Raw genomic sequence first — 23,728 nt, forward strand, 5'->3', positions numbered from 1 at the left:
AGATATCAGAGCTTTATCTGCTTCTGGCATGTGAGGAGGCACCAGCTGCTAGCCAACATGCTAATCTATAGACAATTATTGTGTTAATGCATTTTAATTCCCCCGCTTTATAAACTGGTTTTAAGACCAATGTAGCAATATTTACATGATTCTTATTTTATTTTAATTATAAAAAATAACCTACATAAAATGAGTACGTATGTAAGACTATTAAAGTTATTTGATATATAAATAATATTACAAAGCACAAATCTAGAAATAAAAATGTTGATTTCTGAACATTTTCTGCAAATAAATGCTCTAAATGACAATATTTTTACGTGGAATTTGGGAGAAATGTGTGACGTTTATAGAATAAAACAACAATGTTCATTTTACTCAAACCTATAAATAGCAAAATCAGAGAAACTGATTCAGAAACTGAAGCGCTCTCATCATTTTTTTCCAGCGCTGTATTTGTTTATATTAGCATATGCTAGCTATAGCGGAACGGTCGCCATAGTGACGCGCACCTTCTTCCGGATGATGAGGTCGTTTTAGTGGAGTGGAGTTCCGGTGAGGTCGTATTTACACGTCTACGATCTGTACTCGTCAGCGGAGGATTGATTTCTGGACACTAAACTTCAGCGCAGCTCCTTCAGACTGACCCGAGCACACATTTAACCCTTTAACCCGCATTAATCTGCAGAAATCAGAGCGCTGATATAAACTGAGGGGTTAATAGAGGTAGTTAAAGGGGTGTTTAAGGGGTGATCTGCTCCACAGAAGCTCTCAGATGGGGGAGGTGAGGAAGCTGCAGAAGAAGTTGAGGCAGATTGAGAACCTGGAGATAAGAGTTTCTCTCACACCAGAGGAGAGAGTGAAGGTACAGAACACTAAACAGCAATATTTTTCTTATTTAAAGAGTTTTTTCTGTAATGCAGCTAAAGCTGATGATGGAATTTGCTGTTCCACATTAAATTATGAACAATACAGTTAATTCTGTATCATAACAATCGAAAGCATTTTGATTTCTACTGAGAGAATCTATGGAGCCCCTAAGGTAATAATCCATGGCCACACAAGATACTAATGAGTGGGAACAAGATAATTAAGACTTCTTAAGAGGTGTGGTAATGATAAGAAAGTGTCAAATTGAGTTATTGTGGTATTTAAATGGTGTGACTCCATTGATTTTCTTCAGTTCAGGCAGAAAAAAACTGATTAATTTTTTAAATTAAATTTAAAATTTCTTGCTTCCTGAATCGTTTCAATGTAATCTGAATTATGATGAAACACGTAAATCAATGTTTTTTGTTTTTTGTTTTGAAGTATTATGATTCATTGAATCATTGCATTTTATTTGACTCAGGCAAAATGAATCAAATTAATTTGTGGTAATATTCAGGGTTCGTACGGTAATGAAAAACCTGGAAAAGTCATGGAATTTGAAGCCAGCAAATTCCAGGCCTGGAGAAGTTTTGGAAAAATAAAAATACCCAGAAAGGTTCGGAAAAGTCATGGAAATTTGCTCTACAAATCTCAGTGTTTCCGTTTATCGACTAAGAAAAGCTATTTTAGTGTTAAAAATAATTACATTTTTAGAGAAATCCATCTTGTCATGTCTGCACTGATATTTTAAAGACAGTACGGTCGGAAAAGTCATGGAAAAGTCATGGAAATGTATTTGTTAAAAAGTGTATGAACCCTGAATATTTGACATTTTATGAGTCACTGAATTTTTTTCATTTGATTCATTTCATTTGATTCATGCTAAAAGAGTCAAATAGTTTAAATAACATGAAATGTTATGAAACACTGATTCATTTCATTTAAATTCATGCATTAAGATTTATTATTCAGTTGTTTTGATGTGATATTTGAAATTGTGTGACGCATTGAATCATTTCATTTCAATTGATTCATGCTGAGAGAATCACATTCATTTGTTGTGACTTTTGAAAGAATCCCATTCGTTTATGGTGTTATTTCAAATTTATTTCACGCTGATTTGTGCTGAAAGGCACCAGAAGGAAACTGCTGCACCATTAAAGGTGGAATGGGAAATTCAGGAAAAGCTTCTCACCAAATACTGACCTCAAATGCCCCAGCCCCCCAATCCCCCCCTCACCTCCGGTAATGTTCTCATGCTGGACTGATTTGTGGCTGCAGGCTGTTCAGACCTGTTTTATTACAGTCTTATTAAAGCTCTCTGTGACTGAATTATTTAATTAATCAAGCAGAACTCTAATTATGCTTCTTAATAAGAACTATAATTGTTATAATTGTTGTGATTAGGTGATTGTTATGGTTTTGCTTTAGTTTAGGTCACACCATTCATTCTTTCGCTCTATCTCTCTTTCTCTCTCTCTTTTGATGGATTACTCTTATCTCTCTATCTAATCGTATGCTCTCTCTTTCTCTTTGACCCTGTCTATTTACGCACTCTCTTTTTTTTTACTTTTTTTTGTTTGTCTCTTTTCTCTCACACCATACTTTTCTCTCTCTTTTTCTCCCTCTCTCTCTTTTCCAAGCATTTTCTCTCTTTCTCACTTTCCATCTGTCCACTCTTTTTAATGACTTATTTTCTACACTCTTTCTCTTTCTCACTCCACACTCATTCACTGTTTGATTATTCTGTCTATCTCTCTCTTTCTACTTTTTCAACATCTCTGTCTGTTTCTTTCTCCGTTCTCTCTCTTTTTTCTCACACCATACTCATTTAATGTTTCTCTCTCTCTCGTTCTCTCTCCCTCTTTCTCTATTTTCTACTTGTTAACCTCTTGCTTTCTGTCTCTTCTCACTTTTTCTCTCTCTCTCTCTCTCTCTCTCTCTCTCTCTTTTCAAGCATTTTCTCTTTTTCTCACTTTACATCTTTCCACTCTTATTTATACCTCCTTTTCTCTACTCTCTTTCTTTTTCTCACTCCACACTCGTTCACTCTCTCTCTCCCTCTCTCTCTCTCTCTTTTAGGTCTCGAAGAAGGCGGAGCTTCGCAGCAGATTGGCTGAGCTGCTGCTGCAGCTTTCTGGCCCCCAGCAAACCCAGTGCATTGTGGGAGAAGAGGAGGATAAAATGAAGAGACAAGTGTAAGAATGAGAGTGGAGGGAGACAGAGAATGAAAGAGAGAGAGAGAGCGAGAGAGGGTCAGGAGTGTGTGAAGTGAAGCTCCGTTTGCCCCCCGGCGGCTCCGCCCCTTTCTCTCGTCTCGTCTGTATTGATTGGAGACAGTCACGCATCTTTAATCAGACCATACCTTCACCCACCTCCCAGCCTCACACCATCAGCACCCAGCTGTGAGAGTGTGTGTGTGTGTGTGTAAATGTGTGTGTGTGTGTGTGTGTGTATGTGTGTAAATGTGTGAGTGTGTGTTTAATAACAGCTAGGTAGCGAATTCTCACACCACTAACACCAGCACTGGATCCAACTACACACTCACTCACACACACACACACACACACACACACACACACACACACACACACACACACACACACACACACACACACACACAGCAATGCGAGGTGATGAATGGATAAATCCACTGATCTGAAGTGATGAATGAATTTGGATCATACATTTGTTAATCAAACCAGTTAAATTCCTACAGAAAGAATCAGTTCTAATTTGTGGTGATATTTGAGTAATATTCTTATGTCTAAATTAATAATTTACTTTTAATTTTATTTAATTTTACTTCATTTTATGCTTTGAATTAAGTTTGCTTGTGGCGAAAAAGTATTGGATGACTCACTGATTCTTTTAATTTTATTTAATTCACGCTGAAAGAATAAGATTTATTAGATTTGTTGTTATATTTTAAATGTTTTGACTCATTCAGTCATTTGATTCATTTTGAAAGAATCAAATTGATTTATGGTAAAATTAGAGACTCGACTCATTGAATCATTTAATTGCACTGATTTTATGTCAGTTTCATAAATTTTAACACGAATCAACTTGATTTTGAACATGATATTTTTTTAAATTGTAACAAAATAGTAGAATGTCTTTGAATTGTGATAAAATTTCATATTTATGATTAATTTATATATTTTAGTGTAGTTTGAAAGAACTGAATCAAACTGAATCATGTAGCGAGTCGAGGTTTCACAGTGCCTTTTATGTGAATCAAATTGAATCAGGAGTTGTAAAATGTAATGATTCTTTGAATCATTTTTTAAACAGTGGTTTGAAAATGTAATGAATGATTAAATATTTGTAGTTTAGTTCATTCAAATTGTACTAAATGAACTGAATCAGACTGAATCATGCTGAGAGTTCTCACTGGCTTTATATGAATCAAATTGTATGGAAAGGTGTTTGATTCATTTGTTGCACTTTAAATTGTGCAGATTTGCAGTGAGTTTATTTATTTTAATATGCATTAAATCATTTCAGTGTGTCAAAAGAAAAGCTCATCTTGCATTGAATCATTTCAAAAATTGAATCAAATCACTATTTTTTATTTACGATGCATTAAGTAATTTCTATACATAATGAGTTATTTTTGTGTTATTATTGTTATTAATATCATATTTGAACTAAATTGATATTTGTTGTGTTTGTAGGGAGGAAGCAGCCGAGCACCACACAGAACATCAAACTCAAACTCCAGCCCAGAAGATTCCACGTAAAGATGAGCAGAAGAAAGAGGACAGAACAGAAAGCAGCGGACAAACACACACCATTCCACACACACCCAGCCCACCAGACCCAGGTCTCACACACACACACACACACACACACACACACAGCAGCGTCTGGCTGCAGGGGTTCCGGTTCCGGTTCTGGGTGTGTAATTAGTGTACTGCTTTCGGCCGCTCAGTTTCCGTCTTAATTCTGGAGTTAAAAACAGAAAAGGCCTGAAGCTGCTGAAGCAGTTTAACCCTTAAACTCCTGCTTTTATTATATATATATATATATATATATATATATATATATATATATAATTTATAAATATTAGAGTAAAGTTCAGTCTGAGATCAGATCTCTGCAGTGATCTCTTCACCTGCAGCTGAAAAGCAAATCTATCAGAATCCACAGATCTGTATCTGTAAATATTCTAAAAAATGTGTATCATGTGTAAAATCTAAAAATTGCATTAGTGGAATAACCTGTTTTCTATGTTCTTTTTCTGAAACAAAAAGTTTACAAAAAGTTGAGATTAAAACTTTGAAATTTTAAAACAAATTATGTTATGCTGCTGCAAATACTGTAAATTAGTATTAAAGTTTTTACTTTGGATTATTCAGTGTTTCTGTAAATAATTCAGGGATTATTATGCATTATTTCCTAACAACTATCAATAATTTAGAGTCTACTGTTAATATAGTATATAGTTAATGACTCATGCAGTAACTACTAAATTCTAATTCTAAATTATTGTGTAACTACTTTAATTACCCAGCAATTACTGCAATTACTACAATAGGTTGTGCAGCAAATATGATAATTAATTATTAAGTAACTACTATGAATTATTCATTATTCATTCCTACGTATTTAGTAACTTCTACGAATTATTCAGTATTTAGCATGTATTAATTAATATCCACAGTGAATTATTTAGTAGTAATTATGTATTATTTAGTATCCACAATGAATTATTCAGTAGTAACTATGTATTATTTAGTATCCACAATAAATTATTCAATACTTACCATGTATTGTTTAGTATCCACAGTGAATTATTAAGTATTTAGCATGTATTATTTAGCATCCAAAATGAATTATTTTGTAGTAACTATGTATTATTTAGTGTCCACTATGAATTATTCTCTACAAACTTTGAATTTGCCAATATCGTCTATGAATTATACAGTAATTACAATACTTATTTAGTATTTTAAATGAATTATACTATGAATACTATGAATACTATGAATTATACTGTAACTATTCGGTATCTTGTTTGATTTATTTAGTACTACTATGAATCATTCCTCTATGAGTTATTTAGTGTTCACAATTAATTATATATTTTTATAAATTTACAATCAATTATTTAGTAACTTCTATTAATTATTTAGTAGTTACTATGTATTATTCAGTATCCACTATGAATTATGCAGTAATTACTGTGTATTATTTAGTATCCACTATGAATTAGTCACTTCATGCTTTGAATCATTGAATGATTCAGAAAGTACTATAAATTATTCAGTATTATTATTCAGTTTTATTTATTGAAGACCAGTTTACACAGCTTTTTCAGACATTTCTAAAAAATCGTTAAAATGATCTGAATGAACTGTTTTCCAGTGTTTTTTGTTCACACTGTTCGTTAAAACTAGTCTGTTTCGTTAAAAAAAAGTCTGTTTTTTCTTCTTGATGTTTTACAGTTAATTTCAGCAGGATCTCAGCAGGTTTAAGGAACTGTGTGAATCTGGATTTGAGGTTTTAGGGGTTAAATAGTGTTAAATAGTGTTTCTGTTCCAGACGCAGAATTCAGATCCCTCAGATCATCGTGGGAAAAGGCGAAGTTTCGGCTCCGGGTTCTGGAGGGCCACAGTGACATCATCACCTGCGTGGCTGCCGTGGAGAACCTGGTGATTTCGGGCAGGTAGCGTCTCTCCTTCAGTCTGGGGGTGAAATTAGAGGATTTGTGCTTTTTAACAAACTGTGAAATTACCGAGCTCACGCCCCTTATCTCTCCCTCGCCCGCCCGCGCCAGCCGCGATACCACCGTGAAGGTGTGGCACGTTCCCACGGCAACGGAGCAGCGCAATCTGGGGGGTCACAGCGGCGGGGTCACCTGCCTCTGTGTGCCGCCGGCGGAGTACTGCAGGAGAGTGGGTACGGACACACACACACACACACACACACATACACACAAAGCCTGAGAGTGACAGAGCTTCAGGCGCTACACCCACAACTCCCCACACTCACTGAAAAAAATCTATAATTATATTAATATTCATGTTTTCAATTCATATGAGCTTCATCACATCTGTTCATAGATATGATTTTAACCCATTCAATCCCAAATCCACCCCAGCTCTGTGCCTGAACTGTAGATATTTTGTATGGAAATACACTTCAGTATCTCCTCTGAATTCATTCAGTACTTACTTTTACATTATTTACAATTTACTTTGAATTATTCAGTGCCTGTTATACATTACTTAGTATCTAATAGGAGATATTCATTTTCTACTATAATGAATTATTCAGTATATACTATGCATTATTCAGTACCTACTTTTGTAATTATTCAGTAGCTACTTTGGATTATTCAGTAGCTTTTTTAACGATTTAGTAGCTACTACAAATTATTCAGTAGCTAATTTTAATTATTCAGTAGCTACTACAAATTATTCAGTAGCTAATTTTAATTATTCAGTATCTACTATGAATTATTCAGTAGCTAATTTTAATTATTCAGTATCTACTATGAATTATTCAGTAGCTAATTTTAATTATTCAGTATCTACTATGAATTATTCAGTAGCTAACTTTAATTATTCAGTATCTACTATGAATTATTCAGTAGCTAATTTTAATTATTCAGTATCTACTATGAATTATTTAGTAGCTAATTTTAATTATTCAGTATCTACTATGAATTATTCAGTAGCTAATTTTAATTATTCAGTATCTACTATGAATTATTCAGTACCTAATTTTAATTATTCAGTATCTACTATGAATTATAGTAGTTACTTTGGATTATTCAATATCTACTGCAAATTATTTAGTAACTACTATGAATTATTTATTAGGTACTTTTAATTATTTACTAGCTACTCTGGATTATTCAGTAGCTACTATAAATGTATTAATATCTAGTATGAATTAATCTGAATATACTATGGATTTTCAGTTTATTTGTTCATTGTCTATTTTTTTATAACAGATGTGCAAATGCACATACACAGCTTGTCTAATCCCTGTAGAGAAGTGCTGCCAATAGAATAGGACTCTCTGGAATGAAAAGTAGAAAGCCTTCTCTGGACAGTAAAGACAGCTACTCCATCAACATTAAATAATTTTTTTTCACATAAACTCTGGAAGAACTTTTTTTAATGCAGATATTTGATTAGTGATTGAATTTCTGACTACATTAACTGAATAAGTATCATCTTGGCAGATCCAGATTTAACTGCAGCCTGTCCGTTTATTTCTGCCTTTCTTTCCACCCACCTCTCCTCTCCTCTCCTGTCTGCTCTCTCTCTCCCTCTCTTCTCTCCTCCTTTCCATCTGTCCGTCTCTCTCTCTCTGCCTTTGTGTTGCCCTTTCTTTTTCACTTTGCTTTTATAATGATGCTCACTGGCAAACTGCCCTCCTTCCCTCCCTCCTTCTCTCTCTCTCTCTCTCTCTCTCTCTCTCTGTGGTACTGTAGCATCTGCTCTGTGTCTGGGGGAGAAGGAGAGGTTGGTTCTGAGCGGATCCACTGACTGCTGTGTCAGAATCTGGACGCTGAGCTCTGGTGAGTCACACACTTAACTTCATAAACACATTACAAAAAAAGTGGTCCAAAGCCCTCAGCTGCCGGAGCCCCGAGAGAGCACAATTGTCCTTAGTCGTAGATGGTAGATGGCCCTCTCTCTTTCCCCTCATTAATCCTAGGGTGATGTGGATCAGCACAAGGCTGCATCTGTGAGCTGATGTATCAGAACCGAGTCGCTGCGCTTTCCTGTAGTGTTAGCGCTGTGATGCTACTCGGTAATGCTACAGCATCAGCAGCAGTTCAAAAAGAGGCGGAGTCTGACTTCACATGTATCAGAGGACCTTTTAGTGTAGCATAATAATTTTTTTTTTTTTACAAATAATGCAATCACAATCAGTCCAGATCTAAAAAAAGCTATAATCTATTTTAGTGTCATTTTTAATGTAATCAGTCCAAATGTCAAGACTACCTGCTGTTATTTCATCATAATTAAACAAGCATTTAAAGTGTTTTCAGCCCAGAATTGAATTAAGAACAATACAGAGCAGCCAGTGAGGATAGAAATAATTTAAATATACTTCATAAAGTTCATATTCATAAAGTTGTAAGAGTTCAGAAATCAATATTAGGTGGAATAACCCTGGTTGGTTTTTAATCACAGTTTTTTTTTCATGCATCTTGGCATCATGTTCTCCTCCACCAGTCTTACACACTGCTTTTGGATAACTTTATGCTGCTTTACTCCTGGTGCAAAAATTCAAGCAGTTCAGTTTGGTGGTTTGATGGCTTGTGATCATCCATCTTCCTCTTTTTCAATTTTTAATTTGGTAATTTGTTTTTTTTTCCAGAGGTATATGTATATATATATATATATATATATATATGGTATTTCTGCGATAGCGATATGACAAAACTTAAAATGTATTATTGCATATATGATATTATATGGCACACCCCTAACTATTAAATATATTTTAAAAAAATACAATCATTTTATCAGATTTGTAACAGAAGTCAATGATCCAGAATGATCAGTCATGATACTAATAATACTAATAATGCACTCCTTTATATATCTCCATAAATATCTAGGATTAAACTAAAATAAATGATGCTGGACAGATAGAATCTCTAGTCTCTAATAGATATATAATGGGAAATAATGAGAACAGTGCATTTTTTTCTTTTGATTAAAACAGTAAAAATAAAGTCGATTTCGCAAGTAGGTGTGGGTTATTATTATTTTTTTTTTATCAAAATAAAAATTATGTAATAATTAAAATATTAAAAATGTTATATATCCATTTAGAGAACAGTGATTGACTGGGTTGGAATGATTTGGCTTCTGTCAGTAAACATGTTGCTGTGTGTTCTGTCCTGAGAAGGTAGCTGTGAATACTGTGTGTGTGAGTGTGTGTGTGTGTGTGTGTGTGTGTGTGTACATGTTGATGCTCATTAGTCTGGATTGTGCGTCATGCTCTGGCTGTGTGTGTGTTTGTTGGCAGGGCAGTGTGTGAAATCCATCTACACCTTTAACACTGTCACCAGCCTGAGCTTCATCGCCGAGGGGGAGGGCTACATTGCGACAGGCTCAGGTGAGGAATCCACACATGCTGGTGTGTGTGTGTGTGTGTGTGTGTGGGTGTGTGCATCATGATGCTCTCTTTCGAGGAATTCTGCGTTCCTTCCTAAACGGCAGTAAACAGATTTTATATAGGCTGTTTTTTCCCATGCTGCTAAATAAATTAACGTCCTTATAGAAAATCTGCTCCTCAGTGATTATCTTGGCGACGCCCCCGGCTGCTGATTTCCAGTCAGACAAGACCAAGATGAAGAGCTAGTTGAATAAGAGAAGAAGAGACCTAGAAACCTCAAACTGAAAGCTGGGGTTATGTTTATTTTATTTTTAATTAATATAATTTAATTTAATATAATTGTTTAATTTATTAGGTCACAAAAGTTATAAAAACTTACATACACCTCAAATCATTTCTCAGTATTGTTAAAAATAAATAAAAAAGTCATGATACAATTCTTGTTATAGAAAATATCTCATATATAATTTAACACCTCTTTTACCAATTTAAACCTAGAAGTAAATCACCATTTTTTTATTTTATGTATTTTATTATTTATTAAAAGAAAAAGGAGAAAAAGACAAGTTGTAGAAATGTAGAATGTAGATCACAGAGCCGTTAACCGGGAACACCGCGCTGCTTGATTTAATGCATGACAGTTTGTCTTTGCTATCGTAACGGCGGGAAAAGTACACCTTGTGTACTGCAAACTTTTTTAAAAACAAAGTTTGATTTGCTATATTGTGATTATTACCATTATCACCATAGATTTATATAGAATAAAAACATGTCCTTACATAAACTGTTTGCAGCTTTTTAGCCCATTTTTTAATTATTAAGTTAAATAAAAATATAGATCTGTTGAAACTATGAAAAATAAAACAAAATTAGCTTAAAAAAATATATTTTAAAGTACATCGGCAAGCATTCAATCATCAGGCGGATGCTGATGATTCTAAATAAAAAACAATTTTTGGCTAATAAAGATATAGTTCTGATATATTTCTGTATCTCTAATAATTTGAATCTGGTAGTTTCATGCATTGTAAATGGACCAATGGGAATGCTCCAAATCTTTTTACACTGTCTAGCATTGAGAGTTCAGAAGGGTTTGTGCTTAGTGTTTAGGAGATATCAGTGTATATAAGTGTAAATGTGACAGAGAAGATTTACAGAGTGTGTGTGTGTGTGTGTGTGTATGATGTGTGTGTGTGTGTGTGTGTTAACAGCGTGTGCGTGTCGGGGCTGTCAGTGTGTTAAGTGTGCTGGTGACTGATGCGCTGATGTTGGTGTGACAGGTGGAGGGAAGCTGCAGGTGTGGGACTGGCTCTCTCAGGAGAACCGTCAATCAGTCAACGCGCACCTGGACGCAGTCACCGCGCTACAGGTGGGCGGACGCCATAGCAACAGTGCCGGGGCGGCTCGGCTGGCGCGTGGACGGCTCGTCTGCCTCCTCGTTAGAGCGGCATCGATCCAGCATCTATCAAATTTTAATATTCCTCTCCTACAGCGCGGAGCTCAGAGCGCGGGCAGCCCGGTCCTCAGAGGACCCTCACAGAGTCGAGCCCCTCTGTACCCGTCTCTCACTCCCAGCTCCATATTTATTTATTCTCACTGATATTTACACCACCACCAACCTTCACATCCTTATAACACCAGTGCGGCTGCAGAGATACGAGCACGACGCCAGTATGCTAATTAGACACAACTTTAAAAGAGCTTTTAAAGTGGCCTGATTATTATTATTATTAGAAAGCTGAAGAAGAATAAATAGAATGAATCTAACACATATTTTAGCATTGTTAAGAAAGTTACACCTAATAATGAGCCTAAAAGATCAGATATACTAGTGCATCTCATATATTATATAAATGTATTAAACACAGAGTGATTTATTTTAAGCATTTATTTATTTTATTGTTGATGATTATGGCTTACAGCCAATGAAAACCCAAAAATCAGTGTCTTAGAAAATCCTGCTGGAAAATGAAATCTGCATTTCTAAAAAATTTGTCAGTGCACTGACTTTAGACTTGATAATAAAACACAGTGGATCAACACCAGCAGATGTCAGACATGACTCTCCAAACCATCACTGATTGGTGGAAACTTCACACTAGTCCTCGAGCAGTTTGGACTGTGTGTCTCTCCACTCTTCCTCCAGACTCTTATTTTCTCATTGATTTACAAATGAAATGTAAAATGTACTGATGATCAGTGATGGTTTGGAGAGTCATGTCTGTCATCTGCTGGTGTTGATCCACTGTGTTTTATTATCAAGTCTAAAGTCAGTGCAGTTTTATTTTCCCACAAAATCTTACAGCACTTCATATCTTACAGCTTCCCTCTGCTGCTTACAAATTTTATGAAGATGTAGATTTCATTTTCTAGCAGGACTTGGCACACTGCCCACACTGCCAAACGTACCAATTGATCTTATATAATATTAAACATTTCAGAGACACTGAGTGTTGGGTTTTCTACATTTATACAGCTATATAACATGAGTTTCACATTTCGAATGGAATTACTGAAATAAAGTAACTATGTTCTATGTTACTCTAATTTTTTTAGTTGCACAAGTCTAATTTTATAAATAGATTGTTTACCGTTTAATAACTGTGGCTTATTGTTTACAGAACACTTCATTAATAATAAAATAAAATCGAAAATTACTTAAGCCATCTAGTGTATACATATATATAAATAACCTTCTCTCTAATTGTAGTGTATTTATCTTTTTTTACATTGTTCAAGCATTATCTTATATTGTCCGTTTATTCAGAACTTTGTAGTTTATAGTTCTGTATTTCTTTTTCTGCTAACTTTATTATCAGTTATGTTAGTGTGTGTTGAGCTGATGGTACAGTGAGTGGATCAGATACAACAGCAGCAGTGCTGCTGGAGTTTTTAAACACTGAGTTAATGTTACTTAGATTTATCTGAAATCTATCTTAAATTTTTAATTTAAAGGTCACCTTCCGTCGTTTTTTCTTTCATTTTAAAATGTCTAGTTGTGGTCTCTAGTATGAATGAATGACATGTGAGCCGTTTTTGTAAAAAAAAAGTGCTCAGGTGTCTCTGTATAGCTCTTTTTTAATGGACTGTTTTAGGGGTGTGTCCAAAATGACCGGATTCCAGCTTTGCTCATGAATATTCATACATGCAAACAGCATGCAAATATCTCTCCTCTGATTGGCTAGGAGCACTGCGACGCCCCTCCACCGCTCTGCCGCTCACTGCCTCCCACCTCCTAACTGATGAGCGGTGATGTTGCGTCGCTTCAGCTCCGCCTCTGGGAGTTTCTCGAGCCAAGGTGGGCTGGTCTGTGAGTTTCTGCCTACGTAGGCAGAAAGATAATTCAAAATTCACCCGTTTTTCGGAGGGGGGGAGGGGGGATTTCTTTGCTTAGCTCCTGCAGACAATGGGGGCTGCAAAACAGTTTAATGTGCAGGTAGGCCTGGACAATATTTCGATATCGGTATTTATCGCGATAAGAAATGTTTCAATAACGGTGATATCATTTTTGTGGCATATCGATATGTATTATTCACAGGCGTTATTCACTGCAGCGCTGAACACAATCAAACTCCGTAGCCGGGCTACATCAGTGCGTGATGACGCAATCATACAGGCACGTAGCCAGATAGGCTAGGCTAGGCTAGACATAGGTCGGGTCGGCTCCGCTCCGGTCCGCACCTAAAATCTCCCACGGTGAAGCGAAACCGACCCTAACTGAGCGGACCTCAGCTCCGCTCCTCTCCGGTCCGCACCTAAAATCTCCCACGGTGAAGCGAAACCGACCCTAACCGAGCGGATCTCAGCTGCTCTCCGATCCGCACCTAAAATCTCCCACGGTGAAGCGAAACCGACCCTAACCGAGCGGATCTCAGCTGCTCTCCGATCCGCACCTAAAATCTCCCACGGTGAAGCGAAACCGACCCTAACTGAGCGGACCTCAGCTCCGCTCCTCTCCGGTCCGCACCTAAAATCTCCCACGGTGAAGCGAAACCGACCCTAACCGAGCGGATCTCAGCTGCTCTCCGATCCGCACCTCAAATCTTCCACGGTGAAGCGAAACCGACCCTAACCAACTCGGCTTCATCGTAGGACATTTTAGATGCAGAATGAGTGCACCTGACGCTTCCACAAATTATTAAACAGGATAAATAACTGAGGAATTCGGGTCTTATTTAGTGGTTCGGCGTTCAAAGGTCTGATAAACTTCAGACTTCAGCTTGCTCCAAATTGTGCCGGAGAGTGGAGCCGACTAGCAACGGTTCCACTACCTCAAGCAGTTTCACTACACACAATATCTTCCTTATTCTGGCTAAAACACTTTTGTAGTTTATGTTGTATCTAAGTTATTTTTAGTTGATATAGGTTTGTTTATTTGACAGGGGTATCATGTTCCCTTTATGTTTATGAAGCCTTTTTCTATTCCCTATCCTGGTTGAAGTACTTTTGTTTTGATCTGTATGTTTACAAAAGAATAAGAAGCTCTGCCTCTGTTGTAATGTAAAAGTTATTTATATTGGTGTTTGACAGAGATGTCATGTTTTTATTTTGCTAAATGCAAACAAAAGTGAGCATTGATTTATTATGATCATTTTTTATTTCTAAAGTATTATATAGTTTTTGTGAGAGGAGGCTTTAAAGACTTAAATTAAAATTTCAGACAGTAGTGTACAGATTTCCATTGCAGGGATTCTTAGCAGTTTTTCTGAGGCCTTAAAAGTATTTATATCGATATCGAAATTATATCGTATCGACCGAAATTAAGGAATATATCGTGATATAAATTTTGGCCATATCGTCCAGCACTATGTGCAGGTGTACACATTCAACTCGGAGAGACCTACTGTATTCCACAAAAAACAAGAAAAATCGGATTTTCGCGGAAGGTGACCTTTAAAAAAGTACAGAAAGTTGCTTTTTAAAACTTTTTAAAAGTAAATTTTACTTATTATTTTTTTTCAGTACAGAGAAACAGATACAGAACTACAGTCTGGAATTATTATACAACTACAGAGGGCTCCTATATCATCAGTGGAGCTGAGAAAAAATGCTTGTATAACCTCGGTCTGTGTATTTATAGCCAATGAAAATGTATATATTATATATATGTATGTATAAATAAGAGCTTTTTTTATCACAGCAGATCCTGACTATTTCAACTTTGTAGAATGGAAGTGCATTGCTCAATTTCTGCATGTTTATATATATATATATATTTTTTTTTTATCTTCAGTTTTATTTATTTATTCATTAAGAGTTTCGGTTGTCATGGCAACACAGTGGCACTGACCCCACCGTCTCCCCCACAGTCGCAGGGTCCTCTGGTGGTCAGCGGCTCGGCGGACGGCGGCGTGAGCGTGTGGGAGGTGCGGGACGGCCGGGCGGAGCCCCTGCGCAGGCTGCAGCAGTGGGGGTCGGAGGTCACGGGCTGCGGCGGGGGCGAGGAGGTCGGCGGGGGGCTGAGGCTGAGCGCCCGCGGCGACCGCGTCTTCCTGGCCTGTGGACGAGCCAGCGTACGAGTGCTCGACTGGAGGACGGGTCAGAACCGCAGTCCAATACATCACACCTCACACTCACCACACACTCACCAGGGTCACGGCCTTCTCACACACACTGAAAAGAATTATGCCTAACATTTATTTCAAAAAAGTTTCACAACTTTCTGCATTTGCTTTTTTTAAGTAAATTTAATTTCAGATAAATGTAAGTAACTTCAACTCAGTTTCAGAACTTAAATGTTACACAGAGTAAATAAGTGAACTGAACTTCAGTCAATCTTTTCTTTTAGTAAACTTTACTTCATTTATTTTTACTGAATCAATCCTTTCTTTTAGTAAACTTTACTTCATTTATTTTTACTGAATCAATCCTTTCTTTTAGTAAACTTTACTTCATTTATTTTTACTGAATCAATCCTTTCTTTTAGTAAACTTTACTTCATTTATTTTTACTGAATCAATCCTTTCTTTTATTAAACTTTATTTCATTTATTTTTACTGAATCAATCCTTTCTTTTAGTAAACTTTACTTCATTTCTGCATACAATATTACCTAATTACAATTACTTCATTTGTACAATATTACTCAAATAATTTATGATAAATAATATATTATAATTCCTGAAATTTAAATATTTTTAGTTAAAACACACATATTACACTGTCTCAACACATGGACGGCATTAATAATACATTCTTTATTCTAGTAAACTAAAAATAATATATTACATGCATCCATGTGTTGAGACAGTGAGACTTGGTCAGTTTACAATATAAATCTTTGAGATCATGTAAATATTTGAATGTTTGTTTTAACTAAATATATTTTTTATAATCTTGTATAAATTAGGTAATTGTAATTAGGTAATATTGTATGGATAAATGAAGTAAAGTTTAATAAAAAAAGAAATTGACTGAAGTTCAGTTCACTTATTTACTCTGTGTAACATTTAAGTCTTGAAACAGAGTTGAAGTTACTTAAATTTACATGAAACAAAAAAAAAGCAAAAGCAGAAAGTTGCAAAAAAAGCAACTTTTTAGCATTAGCGCTACGTGCTTCTCTCGCTTCTTCCAATACAATAAATCTTTCCCTACAAAAGATAGTATGACTAAATTTTAGGTCTTAAATTTTATTTATTGAGATCTTAAAAAGGTCTTTAAAAGCATTACATTTGACCTTTAAAATGGTGCAAGAACCCTAAACAAATCTCACATCTCCAAAATATCAACTTTACAGAACAGGAAAAAAAAAAAACGTCTTAGCTTCAATGGAAGTCAATAGAGAACCAGATTTTAGAAAGCAATTTTGGAGCATTTCTATTGGTCCGTTCGTCATCTGCAGTAACATCAAAGGGAAGGTCACTGCTGTTTTACATTCTTTCATTATCATTTATTTATATTAGTGTTTCTCCCTTAAAAGTGCTGAAACACGAGAACCATTATCTCAAATGTTTGTGTGTGTGTGTGTGTGTATATATATATGTGTGTGTGTGTTTGTGTTTGTGTGTGATAATAACAGCTCCCCATATATTTACTGCTTCGAGAAAGAAACTCCTACTAATGCATATGGAATAAGGCGAAAGAGCAGCACCCCTCCCTTTGATGTTATTGTGAATGTTAACACACCGTCGCGCTGCATTCACTTTTTTCAAACAGGAATTAGATTTGCGCTGGTGCGAAAAGTTTTTAAACAGTGAGCGTGTTTAAAAACAGTGAGCGTGACTCGGCCAATCCAGTGCTTTTGGATGCAGGGGGAAATAGTGTAAATTTGATTTTCCACCAAACTGAGAAAAAAAAAACTTCAAAGCTTCTTTTAGCGGTTGATTGTAGACGCTGTTTACGTCTGCGGTTCGTCTGCGTTGCGTCTGCGATGCGTCTGCGTCTGCGTTGCGTCTGCGGCAACAAGTGAAGGACGCTCACATGCACCACCTATCATCCTCAGTGTGGTGACAGTTTCACAAATGGCGTCCTGCCAACCTGTCAGCTCTCGCGCGGCCTCCCCGTCAGCACCCAGCGTTTAGTCAACACCGCGCTCCGCCGAGCGCTCCGCGTGTCTGCTGTGCCGAATCCTGTTCTGTTTAATATCTCGCCGCCCTCTGCAGACTCGCATTTGTTCTGCGGCCCCGAGGCTGTTTAACGGATTTATTAATGGAATGCATCACGGCCGGGCCGGCGCGCTCGCAGCAGCTGCGCTGAGTCCCAGCGGCACCCGGAGAAAAAACACACTCCGAAGAAAAGCCCGACCGCTCCCGGGCAGCAGGAAATTTCAGAAAACATCCGGAACGCTCACGTCTTAATCCCGTCTCTTCGGAGCGCGGCGGATCCGGGGATATGTCTTCTGAAGGGTGTTGTTATCCCAAAATCTGTACACAGTTACACCACATTAATCAAAGATGGGAGCAGCACGTGCAGCAGCTGTACGACTGTAGTGCAGGGTAGGGTGGCGGTTCATCGCAGTTCTTACAGTGTGCTGTAAAAACTAAAGACTCTTAGGCTATGTTCACATTACCAAGCTGAAGTGACTTAAATCTGAATTTATTAATGGCTGTGTGAACATGGCAAATCCGAGTCATATTTGAGTCACTTTCTTTTGTGGTCCTAAATGGGATACGTATCTGATTTATGGACATGCAACATGCAAAAAAAACAGCAAAAGCAAACCACCTGTCCTTTTTCACCTCCTGGACCTGAGCATGAACTTCAGAGCAGCTGTTTACTGTTTCTCCACTCCAGCTAAAGATGCTCCACATGTGAGCTGCTAACGTGCTAAGGATGTCCCCAATCTGATCAAGTGATCGGAAACTGGGGCTGATTACGTAATTTTCAAAGGATCAGAATCAGGTTAAGAAAAAAGGTCTGGATCACAGATTTATCTAAAAGGTAACGATACATTGTTCCTCCACAAGTTCAGTATAGACTGTAAAGACTGTATTGTAAGTGTGTTTGTGGATGCTGGCGGTGTCGCCGTGTTTATTAACACTGATTTAATGCCGATGAGCACTGAGGCCAATTCAGCAAGATACCTATAGAGACATCTGCTGGGCACTCTCTCTCTCTCTCCCTTTCTTTCTCTTTCTCTCTCACACACACACATACACATAATTTTATTTATTTATTTAAAAAAGATGCAAAATTAAATTAAAATCATTCATATGGCTATTTACTACTTGTTTACTATAATTTTTGTAATTTTTTGTGCTAAAAACTAGTTTTGGATCTCAACTCGGTTATCTGCAGATATTTAAAATGATTTTGGGACAAATGATTGAGACATTCCTAGAATGAACCAATAGAAATGGTCCAAAATGGCTTGTAATAAAATGTTTTTACATTAACTTTAATTTAAGAAGACAATTAAGAAGGGTTTTCCTGCCATTTTGGAGATACAAGGATTTAGCTTGACAGCTACGATTATATATGATGATCAGGTGTGTGTGTAACACTGTGAAGTTCTGTATTTTACCTCCTGACTGTCTGTGTTTGTTTTGTTTAACTGGTTTTAGGCACAGTGAGCAGATTAACCAATCACAGCAGCAGTGCTGGCGTCACAGATTGCGTCAACCAGATTCCCGGAGTTCTGATTGGCTCAAGTTTTGACCTTAGTTCTGGAGAAAGTTCACTTAACTGTAAGTAAACACCTTCAGAAACTCATAATTATGACAGTGTGTCATAAAATGGTCTTTAAGTTTAAAGATAAAATATTTTTATATTTTTAGAAACTCACTCACCCCTAATGATGCTAAATCCCTGTCTAATCTCTCTCTCTCTCTTTCTCTCTCTCTTTGTCTTTTTGTCCTTGGCAGTGTTCGCTGTCCCTCAGTGCAAGTATCTCGTCTCGCTCACCAGTTCAGAATTACCCAGAATCCTTTGTTTTGCGGCGTGGCTCACTCCGAGCGGAGGTCATCGCTGGGTCACCGGCGGACGCAGTCTTATAGTGTGGGAACAACTTCAAGGAAATGTCAAAAAGAGGTGCGCTGATAAAACCCCCCAACTTTAGCCAGGAGTCCAGGATCATCCTGCTCCAGTCTGGAGCTCCTTCATCGATCCGTATCAGAGAAAGTTCAGCCAGAAATAAAACACACCATTTTACTCCTGCAGTTCAGATGTGATCGATCAGCCGAGGCACATCCAGAGTGTCTGAAGCTTCCTTTACTTTAGTTTTAGAATGGAGCTGCAAATGTGATGTGAGTTAAAGTAGCTAACGGGCAATGAAATAACCCGAACCCGACCTATTAACTGTCATTATGAGCCAGAGCCCGATTTAAACCCCACATTTATTAAATAAGTACAGCGTTAAAACTGAGCTTTTTAAAAACATTTTGGGCTGTTTAAATGAGCGAAATCTGTTCAGAATGATGTTAATTATTATTGCAACACTGAAGAAGCATAGACCGAATATTTAAGAAAAAAAAATTCATTATAACATTCTAACTTGTGCAATTATTTTTTTTTAAAACACAGTTTGATTTGTTAATAAGCTATATTGTGATTATCACACCATAGCTTCATATTAAAATAAAACTAGCATTAAAAAACAGACACAAAATACTTAGCCATTACACAAAATACATCCCAGTTACGCAAAATATATACCTGTTATGCAAAATACGTATGTTATGTAAAATATGTAGTTGCTACGCGAAATATGTACCTGTTACGCAAAATACTTAGCCATTACACAAAATACTTGTTATATAAAATATGTAGTCGCTACACAAAAAATGTACCTGTTATGCAAAATACATTCCAGGTATGCAACAAATACAAACACGTACCCATTCGGCAAAAAACACACTCGTTGCCCAAGTTAGGTACCCCTTATGCAAAACACTTAGCCGTTACACAAAATACGTACCTGTTGGTATGTCTGAATCAATTTTAGTTTTTTGTGAATCGATTCAGAATCGTTCACATCCAAATCGAGATGCATCTAAGAATGAATAATTTCTCAAAATTTTGGAGCAGAGATTTTGCCAGCCCAGACATATATATATAGTAGAAAAGGGTTTTTCTTAAGTTTATTATTTGTTTATTTGATTCTGAGCTTTTGGGAAAATAACAAACCTTTATTACGCCTTTATAACAACTTGTTTTAAAACTGATGGAGGAAACTTTTACACCGGGCAGGTCTAGACACGTAAACTCATTTGAGAGAGAGAACAAACTGTTTAAGTGTGATATTTGTCCAGACTATCGCTTTTACATTCAGCAGCTCTGTCTCTGTCTCTCTCTCTCTCTCTCTGTCTCTCTCTCTCTGCCCCGGAGCTGAGAGCTGAAGTATTACACGTGTCCTGCAGTTCAGAAACAGCCGCTACATCACACATAATGAACTACCTGCCTCTATCTCTATTACTGTACGCCGTTCCCACGTATTCCACTGCTGCCGCTGCTAATGGCCATCCAATAATTCTGTCGATATGACCTTTCAGAGAGCTCGGGTTACGTGTTTATTGGAGAAGACGGATGGAGGGAGGTATTGATGTGAGAGTAGCACCCCGGCACAGTTAAAGCACAGTCTCCCGGGACGCTCTTTTAATAACTGTGTCTCAGCACGTGCTGCTCACTGTTAAAACACACAGCTCTCTGCTCACTGACTGCTTATGGATGTGGCAGTGAATACACACGCATACTTATACACACACACACACATATATACACACACACACACTCACACTCTTGTGAGTAATGCTTCATTGGTGCGATCTTGACATTTGTGTATTTCACAAACAGTAAGCAATAATAACCATACAGTTCCACAAATAATGTGTAAGAATGATGCGTAATTAAAGACTGTGAGAGGCTGTGAAGTCTGTATTAAGCTCCACCCATAATATTTATTATTTATTTATTTAACTGTGCCCTTAAAACTGCTTCTGATTGGCTGCCCTGCACTGTGTCTCATTCAAAAGCAATTCAGACTAAAACAGTCCTGATAAATTCTATGTAAGTGGGCGGTGCTAAACTGCTGTAGATTAATAAGCAAATGTATGCTAATGTACACTATGCACAGTATATTCACAGTATAATTAGCAACAAGCTAATTATAAGCAACACCATTAGAACCACCTTGGAACCATATGAACCACATAGTGACATCTATAACATATCTAGTAATACGTCAGCAACCATCTAGCAACACTATAACAATCAGCGTAATAAGCTGGCAACACCATCAGAGCCACCCAGGATACCACAGGAACCATCTAGTAACACCATAATAGCAACCACCTAGCAACACTATAACAATCAACTAATAATAAACTAGCAACACCATCAGAACCACCTGCGAACCATAGCAGCCACCAAGTACCAAGTAACACTATAACATATTTAGTAACAAGTTAGCAACCATCTAGCAACACCATAACAATCACCTAACAACAGGTCAGCCACACCATTCGAACCACCTGGAACCATAGGAACCACCAAGTAACACTAAAGCACTATAACATATCTAGTTACAAGTTTGCAACACAATTAAAACCACCTAGGAACCATAAGAACCACCAAATAACACTATATCACTATACCATATCTAGTTACAAATTAGCAACCACCTAGCAACACAATAGCAATCATCTAGCAACAAGTTAGCAACACCATTAGAACCACCTGGGAACCATAGAAACCACCAAGTAACACTACAACATATCTAGTAACAAGTTAGCAAACATCTAGCAACACAATAACAATAACCTAGCAGCAGGTTAGTAACAGCATTAAAACCACCTGGGAACCATAGGAACCACCTAGCAACACTATAGCACTATACCATATCTAGTAAAAAGTTAGCAACCACCTAGCAACACAATAGCAATCATCTAGCAAAAAGTTTGCAACACCATTAGAACCACCTGGGAACCATAGGAACCACCAAGTAACACTACAACATATTTAGTAACAAGTTAGCAAACATCTAGCAACACAATAACAATAACCTAGCAACAGGTTAGCAACACCATAAAACCACCTGGGAACCATAGGAACCACCTAGCAACACTATAGCACTATACCATATCTAGTAACAAGTTAGCAACCACCTAGCAACACAATAGCAATCATCTAGCAACACATTTTACACATTCACCTTAATACATCTTAAATATGCTTAAAAAAATGTGGCATGAACATCATAATCCTCTATTAGTGCATTATGGGTAAATGATGCACGTTTAATTCTTCTCAGAAATGTAGTCTTTATGATCTGTATCATTTCAGTACGGTAAACGTGTGTGTGTGCTCTGAACTGCTGGATCCAGCGTCTTCTTTCTATAACTGTAGTCTGTTGTTTTTACCCCAGGGGTGATGTCACAGTGAGACGAGACAGCCGATTGGACAACAAGCTTACGGAATCTGACTCGGAGGAGGAGGAGGAGGAGCAGAGTGATGGTGAGGGACAGATACAGGGCGACACTCTAAAGGAAGAATTTCGCAAAAATAAAATGTATTTTTTTTTTGCTCAAAAGTGTATATATCATAATTTTGCCAATTACGAGACAAAAATGTAGAAAGAGAAAGTAAGTCATTGTGAGATACAAAGTCAGATATTAAAAAGTCAGTAGTCTGATTAGAAAAGATTTTATGAGAAAGTTTTGAGAAAGGTTGTAGCAAATCATCATTATTTCGAGATTCAAAGTATTATTGAAAGGTTTTAGTACAATAAAACTTTTTAGAATGTAAGACATTTTTAGATATTATTTAAGATACTATGTCAAAGGTTTATATGATGATATTTTTGGTATTGGTATATATTTGGTATAAAAAAAATAATAAAAAAACACTTTTTTTCCTTTTTGTTATTTGTCGTGTCAGCAAGGAGAAACGAGCTTTCAATCAGATATAGTCTATAGACTTTTTTTCTATAATAAGTGGTCAAACAATGGATGCAGGTTTAAATTGATTTATATACATTATTATAGTTTTTCTTTTTCTTACAGATGAGGAAGAGGACTCCATTCCCCAGGATGCATCAGACTCAGAAGAAGCGGCTAATTCATCCTGGCTGCGCTGTGTTCTCCAGTGAGGGCGAGAGACACTGAGATAGAGAGATAGAAAGAGAGAGGGAGATAGAGAGAGAGAGAGAGAGAGAGAGAGAGAGGAGGAGGAGGTGGGGTGTGAAGTGTAGCAGATTGAGTGAGTGGTGACGGGGCCGGGAGAGCGGCTGGACAGCAGATTGTTCGGCGTGTAAACGACGTTGTGTCACGGAGCCAATAAAAGTGCCATACTGCGCCTGTGCCTGTCTGCGTGTCCATGTGTGTGTGTGT

The 23,728-nt window shown here is 37.0% G+C and overlaps 1 protein-coding gene across 1 annotated transcript; it reads left to right on the forward strand.

Moving 5' to 3' along the window:
- The first annotated feature begins 104 nt into the window (after positions 1–104).
- si:ch211-154o6.3 (uncharacterized protein LOC563854 homolog) lies at positions 105–23,693 on the forward strand. The gene is made up of 13 exons (XM_049479973.1): positions 105–865; positions 2,953–3,068; positions 4,551–4,699; positions 6,421–6,544; positions 6,656–6,777; positions 8,324–8,410; positions 9,877–9,966; positions 11,247–11,335; positions 15,276–15,504; positions 18,968–19,090; positions 19,268–19,433; positions 22,765–22,853; positions 23,402–23,693. The coding sequence occupies exons 1-13, from the start codon at positions 776–778 to the stop codon at positions 23,485–23,487; spliced, it is 1,560 nt and encodes a 519-aa protein (XP_049335930.1). The 5' UTR covers positions 105–775; the 3' UTR covers positions 23,488–23,693.
- The last annotated feature ends 35 nt before the right edge of the window (positions 23,694–23,728 follow it).

Source organism: Astyanax mexicanus, chromosome 6 (assembly GCF_023375975.1).
Source record: "Astyanax mexicanus isolate ESR-SI-001 chromosome 6, AstMex3_surface, whole genome shotgun sequence".
Taxonomy (NCBI): Eukaryota; Metazoa; Chordata; class Actinopteri; order Characiformes; family Acestrorhamphidae; genus Astyanax; species Astyanax mexicanus.